General features: G+C 31.4%; 1 protein-coding gene across 1 annotated transcript in view; it reads left to right on the plus strand.

Annotated features, from left to right (window-relative positions):
• The window catches only part of LOC111708062 (neural cell adhesion molecule 2), an 84,914-nt gene that overhangs the window by 7,397 nt on the left and 55,107 nt on the right, over window positions 1-22,410 (plus strand). The window contains exons 3-5 of the mRNA XM_023481314.1: window positions 10,321-10,469; window positions 11,815-11,939; window positions 12,382-12,402. Coding sequence (XP_023337082.1) covers window positions 10,321-10,469; window positions 11,815-11,939; window positions 12,382-12,402 — 295 coding nt within the window. The remainder of the gene's footprint in view (window positions 1-10,320; window positions 10,470-11,814; window positions 11,940-12,381; window positions 12,403-22,410) is intronic.

A 22,410-nucleotide genomic window follows, 5' to 3' on the forward strand; every position in this document is an offset into this window, starting at 1 on the left:
TCATCTGTACTCTGTATGTATATTTGGTATACTGTCCTGTTTTATCATCTGTACTCTGTATGTATATATGGTGTACTGTCCCGTCTTGTCATCTGTACTGTGTATGTATATTTGGTGTACTGTCCCATCTTGTCATCTGTACTCTGTATGTATATATGGTGTACTGTCCCGTCTTGTCATCTGTACTGTGTATGTATATTTGGTGTACTGTCTCGTCTTGTCATCTGTACTGTGTATGTATATATGGTGTACTGTCCTGTTTTGTAATCTGTACTCACATGTATGTATATTTGGTGTACTGTCCCGTCTTGTCATCTGTACTCTGTATGTATATATGGTGTACTGTCCTGTTTTGTAATCTGTACTCTGTATGTATATATGGTGTACTGTCCCGTCTTGTAATCTGTACTCTGTATGTATATAAGGTGTACTGTCCCGTCTTGTCATCTGTACTGTGTATGTATATTTGGTGTACTGTCCTGTTTTGTAATCTGTACTGTATATGTATATATGGTGTACTGTCCTGTTTTGTCATCTGTACTGTGTATGTATATTTGGTGTACTGTCCCATCTTGTCATCTGTACTCTGTATGTATATTTGGTGTACTGTCCCGTCTTGTCTTCTGTACTGTGTATGTATTTATGGTGTACTGTCCTGTCTTGTCATCTGTACTGTGTATGTATTTTTGGTGTACTGTCCTGTTTTGGCATCTGTACTCTGAATGTATATATGGTATGCTGTCCTGTTTTATCATCTGTACTCTGTAAATATATTTGGTGTACTCTGTATGTATATATGGTGTACTGTCCTATTTTATCATCTGTACTGTGTATGTATATTTGGTTTACTGTCCTGTTTTATCATCTGTACTGTGTATGTATATATGGTGTACTGTCCTGTTTTATCATCTGTACTGTGTATGTATATATGGTGTACTGTCCTGTCTTGTCATCTGTACTGTATATGTATATTTGGTGTACTGTCCTGTCTTGTCATCTGTACTGTGTATGTATACATGGTGTACTGTCCTTTCTTGTCATCTGTACTGTGTATGTATATTTGGTGTACTGTCCTGTTTTGTCATCTGTACCCTGAATGTATATATGGTATACTGTCCTGTTTTATCATCTGTACTCTGTATGTATATTTGGTGTTCTGTCCTGTTTTATCATCTGTACTCTGTATGATATTTGGTGTACTGTCCTGTTTTATCATCTGTACTCTGTATGTATATTTGGTATACTGTCCTGTTTTATCATCTGTACTCTGTATGTATATTTGGTGTTCTGTCCTGTTTTATCATCTGTACTCTGTATGTATATTTGGTATACCGTCCTGTTTTATCATTTGTACTCTGTATGTATATTTGGTGTACTGTCCTGTTTTGACATCTGTACTCTGAATGTATATATGGTATACTGTCCTGTTTTATCATCTTTACTCTGTTTGTAAATTTGGGGTACTGTCCTGTTTTGTAATCTGTACTCTGTATGTATATTTGGTGTACTGTCCTGTCTTGTCATCTGTACTCTGAATGTATATATGGTGTACTGTCCCGTCTTTGTCTCTGTACTCTGTATGTATATATGGTGTTCCGTCCCGTCTTGTTATCTGTACTCTGTATGTATATTTGGTGTATTGTCATCTGTACTCTGTATGTATATTTGGTATACTATCCCGTTTTATCATCTGTACTCTGTACGTATATTTGGTGCAAATAGATTGTTAAGTACAATAGATGGCAACAAAAAAATTAAACAACTGTGCACAACGTCACAAGTGTCAAATGTAAAAAGAAAGACGACATGTTGTCCAACTAGTTTACAGGGTGTCCCAATAAACCATGGGAATTCAGTGACGAATTCGATATCGTCTTTTTAAATAATTCAATGATTTAGTATAGTGATACCTACTGAGAAAGCTGTAATCTGTAAGAGTTTCGTCTGCTATGTTCACATTTTGTTTAATTGTTTATGTTTTGACTGCATGCGGTTGTAACTTGTCAGTATTCACTGTTCATCTTGCGGAGACATTATAGACATATTTTTACAGTCTTTTACCCTTTTCATAAAATAAAATCAAGCAGACATAATAATATTATGACTTTTGAAATTAGGTATTACAATGCTAATTAATAATAAAGACGATATCGAATTTGTCACTGAATTCCCATGTTTTTTTGGGACACCCTGTATATGATTTCCAAGATTAAGCTTAGATAAATATCGTATTCAAAAAACTATTAGATAGAAAGACAACTCAAATTATATAGAGTGTATACTATATTTCTTTTCATTTTTACGCTTTATTCTGTTTTTTCTTTCCTAAAAATGGCGTGGGGTAATTTATATTTTTACTGTTTAATTACTAAGGGCAGCTGATTTTTTATTCTTTTGACCTCTAACTTTTTGACACATCAGACCGCCATCATAATATACCTATATTCATAAAATAACATTTTAACAAAAAATCAATTTCATTATAGTACACATTATAGCATCATACACACACAACAACAACAACAAAAACAAACAAAAAAACAAAAGTGTGTGTAGAGCATCTCGGATTTCAGTTTTCTCTTCAATTTTTAAAGCATTAAGCCATAATTTGTCTTCTTGTTCAGAAGGAATGCAAACCTGGATGTCTCAGGGTAGGGATTCCAACAAACTAGATTATTCACTTACGCGAAATTACGCAGTACGTACGGTTACGCGAAACAATTTTCATTTCCTGTAATTTCGTAGGATTACGCGTATTTGGCAAAACTTTAATTTCGCAAATTTACGTCATAATTTCACGTTATTTTACAAAGTTATTTCACAATAGTTTGTAATAATTACACGTAATTATCGAAACTTCAATTTCGCGAAATTACGGCGTAATTACACGTAATTTCTACACAGTAATTTTGCGAAAATTTGTAATAAATACGCGTAATTAGCAAATCTTCAATTTTGCGAAATAATGGCATAATTTGTAAAAATTACGCGTAATTAGCAAATTTTCAATTTTGCGAAATAATGGCATAATTTGCAAAAAATACGCGTAATTAGCAAAACTTCAATTTCTCGTAATTTCTATAAATAATTTCGCAAAACTTTGCTATCAGTAAGTGAATTAGCGAAATTTCTACAGTTGAGAAAAAATTTAAATCCCTTTAAAGACGACATTTAATCAGCTAAACAACCTTTTCTTTTTGCATTTCCCCCAGACCTGGAGATTAATCTCGGCTAAACATTTCCGGAGGACTTCCCCAAATATGTCATAAAACATTTCTGAAATATGTTTTACCTTAATATCACCAAATTACAATGTTATATGGTTGTCTACAATATCAGATTCAACCTCTTTATTTAGTCAAGGGGGCTTTAAATGAAAAAGAGTATAAACAGAAAATAAGGAACACATAAAATTGCACTGATTTCATTAAAAGATAAGCACTTTAGTCTAAAATTATCACTATTATTTATAATTTTGTCAGACAAATAACAGTGATTTGACACTTATGAAGTAGATACAGCTGAATCATGAGAGTGTACACATTCTGCGTTGCCACCTATTGTACTTGATAATCTATTTGTTTTGGGTGTACTGTCACGTTTTATCATCTGTACTCTGTATGTATATTTGGTGTACTGTCCCGCCTTGTCATCTGTACTGTGTATGTATATTTGGTGTACTGTCCTGTTTTATCATCTGTACTCTGTATGTATATTTGGTGTACTGTCCCGTCTTGTCATCTGTACTCTGTATGTATATTTGGTGTACTGTCCTGTGTTGTCATCTGTACTCTGTACGTATATTTGGTATACTGTCCTGTTTTGTCATCTGTACTCTGTATGTATATTTGGTGTACTGTGTATGTATATATGGTGTACTGTCCTGTTTTGTCCTCTTTACTGTGTATGTATATTTGGTGTACTGTCCCGTTTTGTCATCTGTACTCTGTATGTATATTTGGTGTACTGTCCTGTTTTGTCCTCTTTACTGTGTATTATGTATATATGGTGTACTGTCCCGTCTTGTCATCTGTACTGTGTATGTATATTTGGTGTACTGTCCCGTCTTGTCATCTGTAATGTGTATGTATATATGGTATACTGTCCCGTCTTGTCATCTGTACTTTGTATGTATATTTGGTGTACTGTCCCGTCTTGTAATCTGTACTCTGTATGTATATTTGGTGTACTGTCCTGTTTTGTAATCTGTACTCTGTATGTATATTTGGTATACTGTCCTGTTCTTGTCATCTGTACTCTGTATGTATATTTGGTGTACTGTCCTGTTTTATCATCTGTACTCTGTATGTATATTTGGTGTACTGCCCTGTGTTGTCATCTGTACTCTGTATGTATATTTGGTGTACTGTCCTGTGTTGTCATCTGTACTCTGTATGTATATATGGTGTACTGTCCTGTGTTGTCATCTGTACTCTGTATGTATATTGTATTCTCTACAGTAAGGTGTCACAAATGATTACTAATTTTAAAAAATGGCGCGCACGATGAGCACTTTTCCCATTGCACTACATATACTGTGAGTAATTCCTGAACATTTTAGGACTACAGCTCTTAAATTCAATTTGATAATAGCATTCAAAGTTTAAAAACTACTTAAGACAATTTCATGAAATTATGATGGTTAACGAAGGGTTGGCGTTAACGATCTTTAACGACGACCGACGAGTTTTATAAAAACGATCGTTTTTAAAAATACAATTTTTAAAAAACTAACTTTTTCGTCTTCGTTTTCATAACGAAACGATCGTTTTAAAAAAAATGAAAACGTTAACATCCCTATAATACAATATACTTTTAAAGACGTTTATTTGATGTCTCTGCTCTCCATGCTTCAGGAGTTACAAAATACTATGAAATATCAACTGTATACGAATGCATCGAAAAATTATCGATATAAGTTTTAATATATGAATGATTTGTTTGGAATTAAATTAAGTTTTTACTATCCAAATCGAATGTTGCAACTTCCTGAATTTGTGTGGAAGATACGTTTTTCGGTATGAGTCGTTTTTAACAATGTTCTCCTTTTAGACGCAACAGATTAGTAGCGATTAAAATCTATAATTTTTTTGCTGTAAGACTATACCCCGTTTCACTTTCGCGAAACTCCCTGTAACTAATAAATTCATTAAATTCTAAACTAGTTTTCTAAAATAACAATCCTTTCCGTTCGTTCTTCATTAAAAGGTAACGATTCTTTAATTTGTTAACAGACAATTTCGTTGATATTCTAAACCTCGTTCGTTGCCAGAACGATGGCCAGTCTTTGTTGTAACTTGTTTATCTATAGTGTTGAACTTGCTGTTGTTTAATGGGGTAGATGAGGACTATACTTCTCTCAGGAGGGAGGGAAGGCAGACTACACCTTTATTTCGTCCAACTTGAAATTAAGACATAGACTCAACTTCTTGGCAATGGGCTCACTATTTTTTCTTTCACCCTTTTTGAATTTGAATTTTGAGCCACTTCATGTTATTTATAATGGTTTAGAATGAAATAATATCCTATGAAGGTACAGATAGGGCTGGGCATCATTCCTGGGGAACGATCGTTCTTTCACGAAAACGAACGGAACGATCAAGAATAATCCTATTATTCTGAAAAAAGAACGGAACGGAACAGAATGACCCTTCTTATACTCAGACCGGAATGGAACAAGAACGAAACGATTGAAAAAAGGAACGAGAACGGAACAAGAATGGAACGACTGGATAAAAAGGAACGAGAAGGGAACGATCTAGCTGAAGGCTCACATTCTAGAACAGAATGGAACGATTTAAAAAAATTCGGAACGTGCCTATCCCTAGGTACAGTACAGAGAAGGTGTGGTGTGCCTTTCCTCCCTCCTCTCAGATTAGAACTTGTATTGTACCTAATTAATAATTAATGGTGAAAACATTTTCCCTGGAAAACAATTTGAACAAAAAATTAGTTCATTACGAAAGTAGATGCTGTTTACAGTTAAATTGTATTTTCTTCACGTGCAACATTTTAAGTGTACTATTATTTTCTCATGGCGCGCAGAAATAGATTTTCAAAAACAATTTTTTGACAATCAGTTACAACCGTACAGAAATATCATTGTTTTTCTATTGTAAAATTTTATTACATAACAGTTTTTTTCTTCACGATAGCTCTTTTAAAAGAGATCGAATGACTAAAGTTTAACGTGCACATGGGAAGTTTAACGTGCCCATGGAAAGTTTAACGTGCCTATAGAAAGTTTAACGTGCCCATGGGAAGTTTAACGTGCCCATGAAAAGTTTAAAGTGCCCATGGAAAGTTTAATGTGCCCATGGAAAGTTTAACGTGCCAATAGGAAGAAGCTCTGAAATGAAAACTGCATCCATTTAATCTTAAAACTGATTTTTTCTATTTCTATTTATTTTAATGCTTGACATCAAATCCCATGTAAAGTTATATAATATGTTAAAGTAAAACTAACGCTAAAGGAAGATAACAAAATAAATAAAATAAAACAAAAAAAATAGAGGATACTTTTAAATGAAAATTGTCAAATGAACAAATTAGATATGCAGTGATTAAATAAAAACACTAAAGCAAATTGTGCAAAATATTAATGTTCCAGAAAATCAAATTATAAAATTTCAAGCAGTGTAAAAAACGTTTGAAATAATTTTAAAGCATCCTTTTATTATTAAAAAATATTGTTTCTGGGTAAAATATCCTGTATTTATTAAATATAATATAAATTTGAAGGAAAAACTATTCAATAATTTAGATTTTTTATTAAAAAACCAAAAATGACAAATAAATGGTAATTATGGGGTCATTTTGACTCACACAGAGGTAAATATTTATCAAAATGTTTTAATTTTTGAGACCCTACAGAACTAAATATTCTCATTATGGGAACATTCGTTTGTTAAAAGGACTGTAAGCACAATTTCAAATGAGGCTTACAATGGTAACTCTCTTGGGCGGCCCAGTGGGCCTTTGAAACTGAAAATGATCAGTTTTTAAAGTTGTAAACATTGATATCTATTAGGCACTCGATCAGACAAACCTTTCAATGGTACTGTTGTGAATCAGGTAATGTAATCTTTGATTGAAAAGTCGCTTGAAATTACGCTTACAGTCCCTTTATTAAAAAAGTGATTGTTCCCTGTTAACAACGCCTATCCCTGTTACTTATTACTTGTGACACATTTTGCGGAGTCGATAATTATATTAGTTCTAGAGACATAATTCAATAAAGTTTATTTCACATGAGAGGTATATAAAGCTATAATTGATTATAGCTTGGTGGCAACATAAAGTGAATTAGTGTGCACTGTATATATATACAACATTTATATTTATAATTGTAAATATTCCTTTGTGGTAGAGAGTTTTTAAACTGCTTCAAAAACCCTGATGGTTCTCAGAGAAAATATATTTCGATATTTTAAATATCCTTCTTAATTCTATACAAAAACAACCATATTATTTTATAACGAAAAGATAAGGAAACAACTTTTCATAACAAAGGTTTTTTTTATAAATACAAGTATTATACAGGTATTATGATAAATCAAAATAAAAACATCACAAGGTTATTTCAAAAAACAAAAAACTAAATTAAAAAAAAATTTCCATTAGCAAAAAATTAAAGACAATAAAAACAAAACAAATAAAATAACCAAACATTCATCTAAAAGCAAACAGTAAAAAAAAGGCAACTATAATTTTACATTTTCCTGTTTATTCCACAGATTTTAGATTTAAACCTGTTGATGAACCAAGATTCTCTAACCATCCTGTAGGTTCTAACGCTGGGTTAACACTAGCTATCGTGCCAGTAAATATTTATATATATATATATATATATATATATATATATATATATATATATATATATATATACTAGCTTAGAAACCCAGCACTGCCCAGGCTAGTAAAAAGTTACTCTTGCCGTTTACCCGCACTTGAACGATTTTACCGGAAAACTAAATTTTCGCTAGTAAAGTTGACCAACACTAGCCAAACATAGGGTCTATAGGGTTTATGAACTTGATCTAAAAAATAAGATTATGGTGTTAATCTATGATTGTATAGAAACAGATTCTTTTTGAGCAGCAAATAGTTCATAAATAAAGTTTTTCAAATCTCGCCTGAATCCCCAAAGTAATCTTGAGCATTTTTCTTTACACAAAACAAAATTTGATAAATATATGTTTTAAATATCTTGAACTGTCAAGTATCTCAATATATAATTTATTTTAAACTTCTATTACCCAAGCTGGAGGAAAGAACGTTTAGATACAGATAAATTTGCATAATTGAAAAAGATAGAAAGACCCATAAAATGAGAGTCCATGTGTTTTGTGTATTTCTGCAGATCAAAATCTTAAATCCAACCTCAAAAATCTGTTGTATCTTACTCAAATCTGAGAATTTAATATTAATTTCAGGTAAGCTTAAAGTAGATTCTATTTCGATATTATTTTTAGTAAAACTCAAAATGTACAAATAATTTGTAAATTTTGTTGTGTGTAAAGAAAAATGCAAGATTTGAAAAACTTGATTTTCTTTTTAGGCCTTACATGAAATATTTTCAACTCAATGTCATCATACACCATATACTTATTTTTTTAGATCAAGTCTAAAAGCCCTGAAGTGACAAATGCCTACTAAACTTAGAATCTCAAAACTCTAACAGAAAATGCAACTTTTAATAGATAGTAGATACTGTGTTTGCTTGTTTCTTGTATCTAATAAACATAATAATGGCAGCATCAATCGGACCCAATTTTTTGGGGACCTCACATGATGTTCAGAATGCAAAAATTGCCTGAGAAAAAATTTAGGGTTGGCAAAATCCACGAAAAAATATTGATAAATCCACAAAAAAATATTGATAAATCCACAAACAATATTGATAAATCCACGAAATCTTTTTACTATTGTTTAATAAGTTGCCTCACTTAGTGGAACATCAGTTAAAAGTAAAAATAGAAGCAAGGCAGGAAGTGGCCTAGAAGCCTAGTATCTGTATGCTATAAAATACATATAAGCTAAAGTCTCAAATAACAGAAGTAAAGTAAGTTTTCTGGTTATTATCTGTTAATGTGAAATAGAAGCCGGGAAAGGAGAAGCAATAAATTGAGTCGAGTTCAAACTTTAGTTTTCTAGTTTTGGAGTTTCTACACTTTTACTATTCCAGGATATAAGCCTGCTTATATACTTGGAATTGTGAAAATTCTTCAAATAAATCAAAATGAGTATCAAAATATCCGTTTGAATTCAGAAAATTCTTAATCCCTAGTATAAAAAAACTAGTTTCAGACACATATAAACATGTTTTGAAAATTGAGAAAAACATTGACTACCTTAAAAAATATTGTTTCTTAAATCTGCTACTGTATAACATTTTGCATGAAAAAAAATTTGAAATTTTCGATGAAATACTTTTTTTTTCACCCTTTTCGAAATTTTCCAAAAATTACTGGTTTTGTTTAAACATGTAATGGTATTGTTTACTGTACTGGTATTTTGTATTGTACTGGGATTGTGTGCTGTAATGGGATTGTGTTCTGTAATGGGATTGTGTACTGTACTGGTATTGTGTACTATACTGTGACTGTGAACTGTAATGGTATTGTGTATTGCGCTGAAATTGTTGACTGTATTGTGATTGTGTACTGTGCTGGGATTGTGTACTATACTGGAAATTAACAACACAATGCATCTACCACTTTATACAAGAGATGAGCTTAATCTTTTTTAACAAACAATATTTTAAAGAATGATCAAAATGTTTTGTGAAAAAGGGTGTTGTTCAGCAAAACACTAGCGATGAACGAACAAAATTTATTGTTCAGAGAAATGAAAAAACAATCCTCTTTTTAAAACGAATGATAAAAAACCTAACAATTTTAAATCCTTTGAAAATAAAAACTGTAATTTTATTAATAAAGTACAAATTTCCCTAAAGATTTGAAAAAAAAACACTATCGTTGTTTTACTGAATGAACAAATTTGTGGAACAAACTTTTAACTAATGCAAGTTTTTTACTGAACAAACAAATTTTTAAAAATAATAGTTTTTTTACTGCACAAATCATTTTTTTTGAATCAATGATTCTACTGAATGAACAGTTTTACTGAACACACAATTTTACTGAACAAGCCTTCAGTGAAAAAATAGCAAAATTGTTGGAAAATGAACAATAATTTTAAGAACAAACAAAATAAATTTTTTTGAATAATGGGTTGTTCACTAATGATGAACAAACAAAATGAAAAAAGTCAAATGTCCCCATTTCTATTGATATCACTGATATCTACATGGTTCAGGAGTGCTGAGTAAACTAGAAGCTGGAGAAGGACTATCTGGGTATACCAGAGATAGATCTGAATCTGGATGGGATGAGGACGGAAGGATTGATGCCTCTGGATCATTTGCATATTCTGACCTGATGATTCTTCCCTCAACTCATCAAGAGGTAAATGTTCTTGCAAGGGATCGAGGGAATCATTATATTAACATCTATTTATAAAAACTGTTGGGCATGACAAAAAGCACAATTTTCTAAGATGTAAAAGATATTTAGACACAAACTTTGCCATGTACATAGAAGTTCCTATTCTTAGTAATGATTTTGTATTTAGCACTTGTACAAGATAATTTCTAGAATATCCTGGTCTTATTAAAATAATTCTACAAATAATAGTTTATAAGATTTTTATCTCTTTCCTGAATTTGCAAACTTATATGTGCTTTTATAGAAAATTTATAAAAGTTTTTAGGTTTCTGTAATTGCAGACTCATATTGCATGATTTAAGAGTTTTGTAAGCTTTAGCATAAAAGCAAACTCAGGGGTAAATATTTTCTTAGACATTATTATCTACGAAAAATATATTTTTTTCAACCTTTTTTAAGATTTTTAAAGTTTTACAAACAAATTTTTAGGCAAAAGAGTATAAAAAACGAGCTAAAATAAAATAATTTGAACTTGAAGGGAAAATCCTAAAATCTAAAAGACATTTTTTAAATGTTTTATTCAACAAGAAAAATAAAACCTAGAATTATTTACCCTAAGCAAATAAGGATAAGAATAATGCTTGTCACCAAAACTTTTTCTTTTATAGCTAAAAAAAAAAAATTTTTACAAGTAAAACAAATGAAAAATGAAGAATATTATGCTTCGATTACTCTTTAAAACTAAAATTTAAATTCCATAATTTGGTTCAAAACCTAAGATGGAATTGAGACTATTTTTTTAAAATGTTTTAAATATATTTTTATTTTGTGAAAGTTATGAAAATTAGAATCCATAATGTATTTGACTGTATGCAAGGCAAAAAGAAGCAGTTTGCAATTTATTTTACAAAAGAACAATAAAAGTTGCTTGTATAAAATTGGCATTATGAACGCCTTAACATAAAACACTTTTATTTGTTTTCATTGAAGATGAAGCCTTGAACTAATACCTGGAACTAATTAATTCTTAAGTCTCCATTTAACATGGTAATAAAGTAACAATTACATAGTTATGATTTATGATTTATGATTTAAAAACTAATCTCAATAGACCAGGGAGAAAAAAATGCGTCCTTAAAATAATAAAACATAGCACATAAACAAAATTTACAGAAAAATGCAAAACTTATAATATGATAAAGTTATGATAAGGGTTCCCAAAAAGCATTTAACCGACTATATGTATGTATGGTGAAGGTGGACCTTGTACAGTTGACATCGGTTTGGCAGAGCCATTTGCAGGGTGATTTTTCTTTACATATAAATTTACATATAGATTAAAGTAGACCTACAAATGTTTATTTAGGTGAGATCAGGAAGTAACCTGGTGTTAACTTGCCGGATCCGTAATCTGCAGAACTGGATTGGTTCTGAGGCTCTAAAGCTGGCCTGGTATACTCCAGATAGGGTCCCTGTACACAATGACCTCAGGTATTTTGCACAGTACACTTGCTATGTGTACATAAAACTGGATCTATATTAATTTAATGAACTAAAAAAAATGCTTTCTCCTCCACAAAAAAATTTATAAAGTGTAAGGAAGTAAGAAATGAATCCAAGGGAGTTTCCAGTTTTTAGGTTATTTTACAAAATCTATGTGTGATTGTTTAGATTTTTTTTTCTTTTCTCAATGTTTTCTGAAAATTGCTTTAATGTTTTTTATGATAATAAACTTGTTACTTTTAAAACTTTCTTTTTAAATCTTATCTTTATATATTTTATCATAACAAAATTAGTTTTCTATTATTTGAAATCAGGATTCAATGGAAATGCATTTTTTCAAGCATCATATATTCTGAAATGTAAACCTTAATGGACCAAAACCTCAAAAGATGTTTTTTTTAAATTACTTAATTAATGAATTGTTTACTAGTATGTACACTATAGAGGAGAGGTAAAAAAGTAATCCTGCATATTTTGTACATTTAGTAACAGTAGTTTATAGGTATGTACTTTAACGGTATGTACTTTGTACAATAAACAGAAGAGGTAATCATTATTTGTTTAAAAAAATTTACTAAGCGATGTTTATTTTTAAGAAACTCATAGTTGTGTAATTATTTAATAAAATCAAAATTTTAAATGATAATTCAAAGTTCTTTTAATGGTTCCTTATCAAATTTTAGCAAAAGATGGTGAACAATATATTTCAAATATAAATATCCAAACATGTTTGATAAACTCTTTTGAAATTGTAGATTAAGTACTGACATCATCATATGTCAAGTAGTTTTGCTTTGTACAGTTTACACTGAATTACCTTTCACATTTTGTTCCTGCATTTTAGGGTTTGAAATCATAATTTCTTGTGACTCACTGTTTGAAGAGTGGCATATCTGAATTAAAAAAGTACGCTTTAAACCTTTGCATCAGCACACTAGCTGACTAGCACCCTGAACTAACCAGAGGCCAAATTCAAAGACGCAGCTCAAATTCATTAAATTCGGACTCAGGGCTAGATGCTTTTTTTCCTTTAATTTGAATTTAATTGTGTTCTGTTTACAAATTCAATTATCTTTAAATTTTTCTACTTTATCATTTAAAATGCATCTGCCATCAAAACAGTAAGGACAGAAAACAGAAAAATATGTCAGAATAGTCAAATTGTGATCAAATGTTAGAGCTTGCTGGGACAAGGACAGAACCTCTAATCTGTTTAAGGAACTAAATTTCCAGCTGTGAAAATAAGAATATCTACTTACTTCTCCACATGAAGTAAAGCATTTTAAGTCAGACATGCTACTTTACAAATAAAGGGTCAATTATAGCTACATTTAAGTAGACCCTACAGTATGCTTTGTAAAGTAATGTTTAGCTTTCCAGTGTGACAGCGGTGGACAGTCTTTTTAAACCTTGCAGCACTTAAACTTTGAAAATTTATTACCGTGAGATATACTGAAGCCTTTACCTTAGACCTATTTATTTGTAACAATGATAGCCCCTAATTTTGCTGTTTACAGTGACAGCCATTAAATTTGCTGTTAACAGTTAAAGCTGTTGAATTTGGTGTTAACAGTGACAGACATTAAATTTGCTGTTAACAGTGACAGCCATTAAATTTGCTGTTACCAATGACAGCTGTTAATTTTGCGGTTAACAGTGACAGCCACGTTAGGTTTGCTGTTGACAGTGACAGCCGTTAATTTTGCTGTTAACAGTGACATCCGTTAAGTTTGCTGTTAACAGTGACAGTCATTAATTTTGCTGATAACAGTGACAGCCGTTAAATTTGCTGCAGTGGTAGCTGTTAGTTTTGCTGATAACAGTGACAGCTGTTAAATTTGCTGTTAACCATGACAGCTGTTAGTTTTGCATGCCTAAAATAAACAAGAAATAAATTACTAAGAACCTTTCATTTTATGGTAATGCCATCTAAAAACCTTTCATTTGATGGTATTAGCAACTAATAAAAGGTTCTTAGTATTTGCACTTATGGTTATATTAGGCATACCAAATTAACAGAAGTCAATGTTAACCAGTGAATTTAAGATATCATGCAGGAAGTTTTGCAGTACATAATATATTAGTAGAATAACAATAATGTAAAACCCGCATGAAGCTAACCAAGACTTTGGCATGATGGAGGACCAGCTATGAACATAAAATATTTTATCCTAAAGTTTAAGTAACTCCCTCAAAATTGTCTTCAACAAAAGCTGTTGAAGCAGGAACCAATCCGCATTGTAGACAGTAGATAGTACAGACATATTTTTATAAACATGTCTATATAGAAAACATATCTGCACTTTAGATATATTAATTACAAATATGACACCCACCCTCCCCTTTTGTTACATTTAATTTATGTCCCCCAATGATGATGGCGCCACACTGCAAATTTAGTAGAATATCCAGTTCAGGGCATACAGAAGGTTAGAATAACTCAGAAGTATGTGCGCCAGAAAATGGCTGTTTTGAGCTTGAGAACTGTGAACAAGTGTTCACATGGAAATTTTTCTAACACTGATGATCATGTCTCATGGTATGGCAGTTCTGAGCTTAAGTTTGATTAAAAGTTCCTGATGAATTTACACTAGCTCTCCCCGCGGGAACATGTGCAACAAAGTAATCATCTCCGCCTAATATGTTGCTACACACCTGGAGAAAATCCTAGTGAGGCCATGCAGAAGGTTTGAATAATACTGAAGGACAAGTGTACAGGTGTAACTGTTATTTAAATATGAGCTTGATAACCATGATTGATTGACCATTGCCATCTTAAATGCCACCGCAAACCTGTAAACTTAGCAGACAGCTGTGAAAGATCCAGTAAAAGGCATATGGATTGTGGAATATTTCTATAAAACTGATGAAAATGTGTCATGGCATAGTCGCTCCAGGTGCAAAAAGTGTGATAAAGAGTTCCGGCTGAATTTTTTCTAGCTCTCCTCTAAGGAACATATGTGCATTAAATTAATCATTTGCTCCACTGATATCACTTCACAGTGCACACCTGCAAATTTGGCAGAAAGCTGTTAGAGAAACCCGTAAAGGGCATGTGGAATGGATTGTGTAAGGTCTTTATGACAATGAAGAACATACATCATGATGTGGCAGCTCTGATTGTATAAAATGTGATCGAGAGTTCCTGCTTTATTTATCATAGCTCTGTGGGACTGGGTACATATCAAAACAATAATAATAGAAGTTCAACGTCCTTCACAGAGATCTAGAGACTGAACATGGAAGGAAATGCCTTTTGTGTAACCTCATCAATTCCTTTTTTACTCGGCAATAGGCTAGCTTCTAGTGCCAGATCAAATGGAGTAATTGGCAATGGGCTAGCTTTTAGTGCCAGTTAAAACGGAGTAATTGGCAATGGGATAGCTTCTGTAATTGGCAATAGCTTTTAGTGCCAGTTCAAACGGAGTAATTGGCAATGGGCTAGGTTCTAGTGCCAGTTAAAACGGAGTAATTGGCAGTGGGCTAGTTTCTAGTGCCAGTTAAATGGAGTAATTGGCAATGTCCTGGTCAATTTTTTTGTTAGAGCATGCACATTTTAGTTCCCATTGCCTCAGTGTATACTTCACAAATACTCTATTTACTAAAGGGACTGTAAGCGTGATTTCAAGAGACCTTCAAAGAAGTCCAGCTCATATTCTCAACATTACCCTTTGAACCTTCAACAGCTCAACAGGATGATAGAGAATGTGATATTTATTCATCCTTGATCTGTTGAGGGTTTAAAAGCTATTGTTGTGAATCTAAACTTAACTTCTTTTAATGAAAAGTCATTTGAAATAACGCTTACAGTCCCTTTTACCTCTTTTATATACACTTTATACACCTTACATAATGTGTATTGAGGAGAGAGGGCTGAACTAATAAAAATTGATTAATTATAATGGTTTGTAATCATAATTATGATTTAACACAAGCCACAGCTACAGTATTTAACCCTTAAATAACAAACATTGCCCTATTAAGCATAATAACTCTAAAGCAACCATTTAATATATAGATTTTTTAAATATTTATATCTTTGAAACCTGACTTTATATTTCTTACCCTATGACTCTAAAGTCAAAGCATAAAATTTCAGCGCTGTAAACCAGGTTTCAAAAATACAGAGATTTAAAAAAAAATTGACTTTGAGAGAAACTAGCTCTTTTAGAAGTTTGTTTTGACTCTCCCAAAAGATTATTATTAAAAAAAAAATATTATATTTCAGTTTATTGAAACTTTAGTCATTGCCTCACAAGGAATTGTAAATATAATTTCAAGTTCTCTCAAATCTTAGGATTAGTTTTTCTGATCATGGATGATTCAGATTCTATAGGTCATAAATTATGGTATGCGGATTTAAATTGCAAAGACATGAAATGTGTTGACAACATTTGACAGGTTTGATGATAAAAAGATGACAAAGTCTACCTGATTGATGCCACTTTAATAGAGGTTTAAAATGCACCATTGTTAATTAGACATGCCACACTTGAGATGGATATTCTAAATTTTTAATTTTTAATTATAACATTCAATCTGTTGATAGTTTGGGGAAAGATTAGGCTGAATTCCTAGAAAAATATTGTAATATATTCAGTTGATTTAACCAAACTTTGCTTCAACTTTCTTTTTCTGAATATATTTAAAGCAAGGAGGGTAGATTCTTGTTCTAGGAGTTTCGAGATATAGATGGAACAGGATGGAATTGGATAAAAGATAAAATGTAAAACAGACAAGTTTTCTTTAAATAGTTAAATCAAGGGAAAATACCAGGAACTCTCTTAACTTTCTGTTTAATGATGGAAATAGGGGGCAAGACATCTCCCCCGGACTCCAGTCTATGTAAAGCTTTTAAATCTCTTAGATCTTTGTTGTATTGTTCCAGGATGCCATCCATTCCTTTTTTTAAATAATAATTTTATAGTCAATTTTCATCATAAATGTTCAGCCTGTATCATACTTTAGTGTGTATCCCTTCTCGTTTTTTAAAAATTTAAACTTTTAAATGGAGCATTTCCTCTGCCAGTTTTTTCGCTCAAATTTCTATTTACAGTGATAGATTTTCAAAAAAATTTCTCAATTTTTCAATAAAATTATTTGGAAATAGGGATCACTCTGTAACATTGTTTATCTATTAATATTGAAAGAGGAGAAGTGGGATTGACTTTGTTTAGATTCCTTAGAAAATTAGTAAGATAGATTTCAAATATGTTTTGTTGAAGTAAGGAAATTATTTCTTAAAATGACTCTATAAATGATATTTCAAATGAGTGGCTCCGATTCAGGAAATTTTAATACAAACACATGATTCCAGCGTGAAAACTTTTATTTCGCCGCAATTTCTACTTTTTCGCATAAAAAATCCGCGCAAAATTGCATGCAAAATGTCAAATTACAAGTTAAATGTCAAATCTAGGCAACAATTTAGCCACTACACACATCACAAAATTATAACAGAAATTTTTACAGCATTTTTCTTGCCAGGAATGAAGCTTGCATCCACAAAGTTCATTTTAACTAAAAACTGTAGAATTCCATGGAGAAATTTGCTTTTGGTATAAAAACTTTTATTCAAACCAAATAGATTTTAGTACAATAGATGGCAACGTAGAATTTGTACACCCTCAGTAAAGTTGTATTCTGACGTCACAAGTGTAATTCAGTTTTTGTGGCTGACAACATGTTCAATAATAATGATAATCTTAGGATAAAGTGCTTATATTACAGTAAACTAAGTGCTATTTTATTTGTTCTTAACTTTCGGTTTTTACACTTTTTTATTTAATCTTGGAAAACAAGTCATGTGATGTGAGAAAATTTTGATTTCCTTGTTATATTTGATGTCTTGTAAAATTGGCCCATTTTTCTGTTGCCACCTATTGCACTTAATAATATATTTGATTCAAACCTTTGGGTGATCATCGATTGTGAAGAAACTGTATTATTCTCTTAGCGTGCACAAAGTTTTCATTTAAAAAAAACATATGCACATAACATAACAAAACCTAACATATGCACATAACATAACTAAACCTAACATAGCATAACATATCATAACTTATCATATCACTTAAAATTATGTTTATTATCCCTTTAAAGTATTTTTTAATTAAAAGATTTAAAATAATTGATTTCATCTGAAAGTGAATTAAAACTTTTGATTTTGGATTAACAAGTTTAAATTAACCATCTATCTTCTGACTTGCTAAACTCAGAGAAACTAAAAGTTTTCCAAACATTTTTTTAAAAATCTTTTAATTTTCTTTTTTTCTTTTTTGTAGTTTTGTTTAACTCTATAAAATACTGATAGGCTTTCACATTTCAGACTGTACATGTTTTATTCAATTTAATTGGTTCCTTTTGGCATTTTAAAAATGTTGTTTGTTGTAAACAATACTTTTCCTTCAGATTTATGTTTGTTGTAAACAATACTTTTCCTTTAGATTTATGTTTGTAAAGAATGTTTTTATATTAGGAAAAAATCTGCCCCTGAATTTTAAGAAGAGAAAGTTTTAATCACTTTTCAATTTTAAATTCCATTAGTTTCAGTTTTTAGACTTTAAGCCATTATTGAAATATTTTAATTAAAAATCTCATTCGCGGGGTAAACAATTTGCTTTAAAATGATTAATTATAGGTTATATTTCATAATTATTTAATATATTTTGTGATCCATTTTTAAAAATGGTAATAATCAAAGTGATTTCTACTGGAGGAAAACATGTTAAAGAGTTATCAGTTTAATCTTGGAAGAATTACTGTATCTCACACATTATTGCTCAAATAAAGGTTTCAAGGGTACCTTTCCCACAATTTTGACTATAAAGTTTTTAAAATTTTTAGAATTTAAATTACACTTAAATTCAAATTTTCCAATTCGTATTGAAATAATTTTAAAATTAGATTACATGAAAGTTAAGGAAAATTGAATACATATTCATTAATAGACTATAATGTTATCTTTTGTTGTCGGAGATGACTGTTAAATTTTCATGAATTTTCTTCAAGACTTCTAATAGATTTTCAATATTGTTTCCGAGAGTTTGGAATGGATTTCCCCACTCGGATGCTTTAACTAAATAAAGTCAATCCATCCTGCCAGTCTATGCATAGAATAACAAGACAATAGATAGAGCAGAACAATGTACTATCTGCTGCAGGAAAAAAATGTAAAAAGTATCAGAATTAACACTATTCAAGCAAGCAAATCTTACACAGGGTGTATGTTTTAATGGTACCATTGTGAATCGGGCATTACCTTCTTTTTTAAATAGATGCGCAACTACCAGAGGCAAATAAATATCTTTAAAGTGAGGGAAGTATAAAATGGTGAAAGTATTGTAAAGTTTTCTTTATTTTTAATGGATTTAAAATTTCCAGGGTTACTTTTTAAAAAAATAATAATAATTGAAGCCTTTTACAAAAAATGTTAATCGACCCCTTTCGTTAAATCCTGGGTAAACTGTAAGTGTTGAAAGCAACCATTACTTGAAATTACAAGCCCCAAGTAATTGTTCAATAAATCCAAATAATGTTATAAACTCAAACATTGCACTAACCATACAACCATACAACTGAACTAATGGTCATAAACCTTCAGGAAAAATAAACTTCAAAGTTATTTTTTTATTCCGAATGTGAAAAATTTAGTTTACTTAAAATTTTTTTTGGGAACATGAAAGGACACATGTTGCAAAATAGTGCTAAGTTCATAGTTACAAAGTACATGTACATGTGTAATTGCAAAGCACATTTCTCATTGCAAATCATTTTTACAAAGAACATTTAGTATACAGTAAAGATGCCAGTACAATTTTTGTCTAATGTGTTGTAAATTGTGTAATCTATATAAATTTGCTAGTCTGTCTGTTTGTTTATTTGTATCCAATAAACGTCAAAACAGCTGAACCAATCAGGCCCAAATTTTGTTTGGGACCTCACATGACCCCTGGGAAGGCTTATGAATGATCAACATTTCAAAAATTAGCCTTCAACAAAATTTGATTGTCATTAAATTTTGAAAATCCACAAAATTGTTTGATAAAATCTACGACGTTTGTTGATGTTTGTTTTACAATGTATACAAAAAGTGAATATGTTCACAGTTGAAAAAAGAAGATAGGCGCGAAGCGCCCTGTAAGCCTGATTATCATATATTGTAAATGAAAGAAAAAAATATTCTTCCCGGACGTTTTTATCAGAAACCGTCCGTACACAGGTAATCTGGTATTCAAGTAGCGATGCAATGGGAGGAAGGCCAACCATAACAGTTTCTCGTCCGAGCCACATTTTCATCATTTTCTCGTCCGAACCATCTCAAATTCCTCGTCCCTCCAATATTATTTTTCTTAATTGTGTGTTCCCCCCGATAAATTTGTTTTTTATAAGAATCGGGCCACTTTAAGGCATAAATAAAACATTGAATTTTTGGTTAATCAAGACAAAATATTTACTCGAGAGGGGGGGATTGGCCCTTATAGCCCCCCCCCCGTGAAGACAAAGTTTCTAGAAATAACAACAACAACAAATTTGCAGAATAATTCCACACTGTTCAGGATTTCTAAAATGTCATCCCTATTTTTGAATTCTGAGGATTGTAGAAATCTGTTATTTTCATTTCCCATTGATAATGACAGCCTCATGCGATATAACGATATCTTCCAATTAGTTAAATGTTTGAGGAAAAGAAGAAATGTGTGTAATTAGCTAATTATTTTGATGGTAGCAGATGTCAGCTTTATTAATCTTAGAAAACACTTAGAACAAGGGTGTATACATAAATAATTCTAGGGGGTAGGGGCGTAATTTTTGGCCCCCCTAGGAGCTCCTGGGGGGGGGGGGGCAAAATTTGAACTGAAAATTCAAAACATATTTGGCTTCTTGGATATCAGGCATAAAGATACTTTAAAGGTACACATAAAGTCCAATTACCTTGCATGTACTTTACTTTATCTCTCCTTCAATTAAAACTAGCAGAAAAAAGCATCGTTTCTAAAATATCGATTATGCTGTTATGTTAGTAATAATTAGTATTTAAACTAGAGATTGTGGAAGACGATGCCTGGCCGCGTTAAACTAGTTCCACAAGATTCAACAGAATGAGATAGAACGGATACGGGGCATAGTACTGATAAAATCATCTACAGTCTACACATGTGATATCGATATTGACTCTAGTTCTGAACCCTCTAGTAATAAGTTATAAGAAGTATATATACTGGAAGTTATTTATGCGTTTTTATTAGAGTCTGACTCATGTCCTCCATAAGATAGTAAAAGACATTTTTGAAAATGAAAAACCTCACTTAAAGGGACTGTAAAGGAAAAATAAAAGGGGGTATAGGCTGAAAGTTAATCACTTTAGCTCTCGATCGCGACCCATGAAATTTATATCTGATGTTCCTATCTCGAGAAACTGATTTACAACTTTGTGAAATTTATACGAAAATTTAATATATATACAATTTTGTATAAAAGTAGTGGGTTGAAAAAAATCAAATTCAGCAAATATGCAACCAATCTGAAAACGATGATATCCCAGAGAAAGCTAATTGTAACTTAGCTTTACTCCAATTCTAATTTCATATTTGTTATTTCTATTTTTTATAGATTTAATTCATAATATTATTTATACGTCTGTATTGCTTGACCAGAAATTCCACCAATGGCAGTGCAGTAAAGTGGTCACGTGATACAGGGGGAGACATGTGACCAGTATACTGCTCTGCCATTGGTGATAGTTCTGGTCACGTGATTTAAGTTTAAGATTTTCTAATTCGATTTTTTAAATTCCATGGACAACGCCTGGCACTTCAGCTAGTTTGTAATAAAAAGAAAGATTACAAAACAGCGGTGTAATGAATTAAGTAAATTAAATCCAAATAAAAAAACAAACAAAAAATGGTCTTTTACTACCTCCAAACTCAAGCCAAGCCAAACATTAGGATGAATGTTCATTCTAAATAGATTTTTCATTCGGACTTCTGTCATGGTAGCTCTGGTCCACTAATACAATCTTCTTAGTGCACTGAATGAACAGCAAACTATTTTTAAATGTTCTTCACTCTTGAGTTTAAGATTTGAAAAGTGTGAAAGCTCTGAGTTCCCCTTCCTTCCCCCTCCTGTATACGCCCTTGACTTAGATTAAAGTGCATTTCAATAATGATACATTTGATGTGCGTAGTTATGATTTATGTAAGGATTACTTCATTCAATGGCCTATAGATCCAATTTGGACAGCAAACTAGTTTTTATGTATTGACGCAATGTTGCGCAAAATGTATATTTCTAAAAATTTTTTATAAAGGGTTTTTTCATATTTTGTTTTCTTATGACAATAAGTGCGATTAAAAAAGAGGTAGGATTTCTTATTGAAAGAATTGCGTTTTTGCCACAAACTAAAATATTTTAATCCCTATATCTTTTCAACCTGATATTTCAAACTTAGATTATTTGA

Source organism: Eurytemora carolleeae, unplaced genomic scaffold (assembly GCF_000591075.1).
Source record: "Eurytemora carolleeae unplaced genomic scaffold, Eaff_2.0 scaffold5, whole genome shotgun sequence".
NCBI lineage: Eukaryota > Metazoa > Arthropoda > Copepoda > Calanoida > Temoridae > Eurytemora > Eurytemora carolleeae.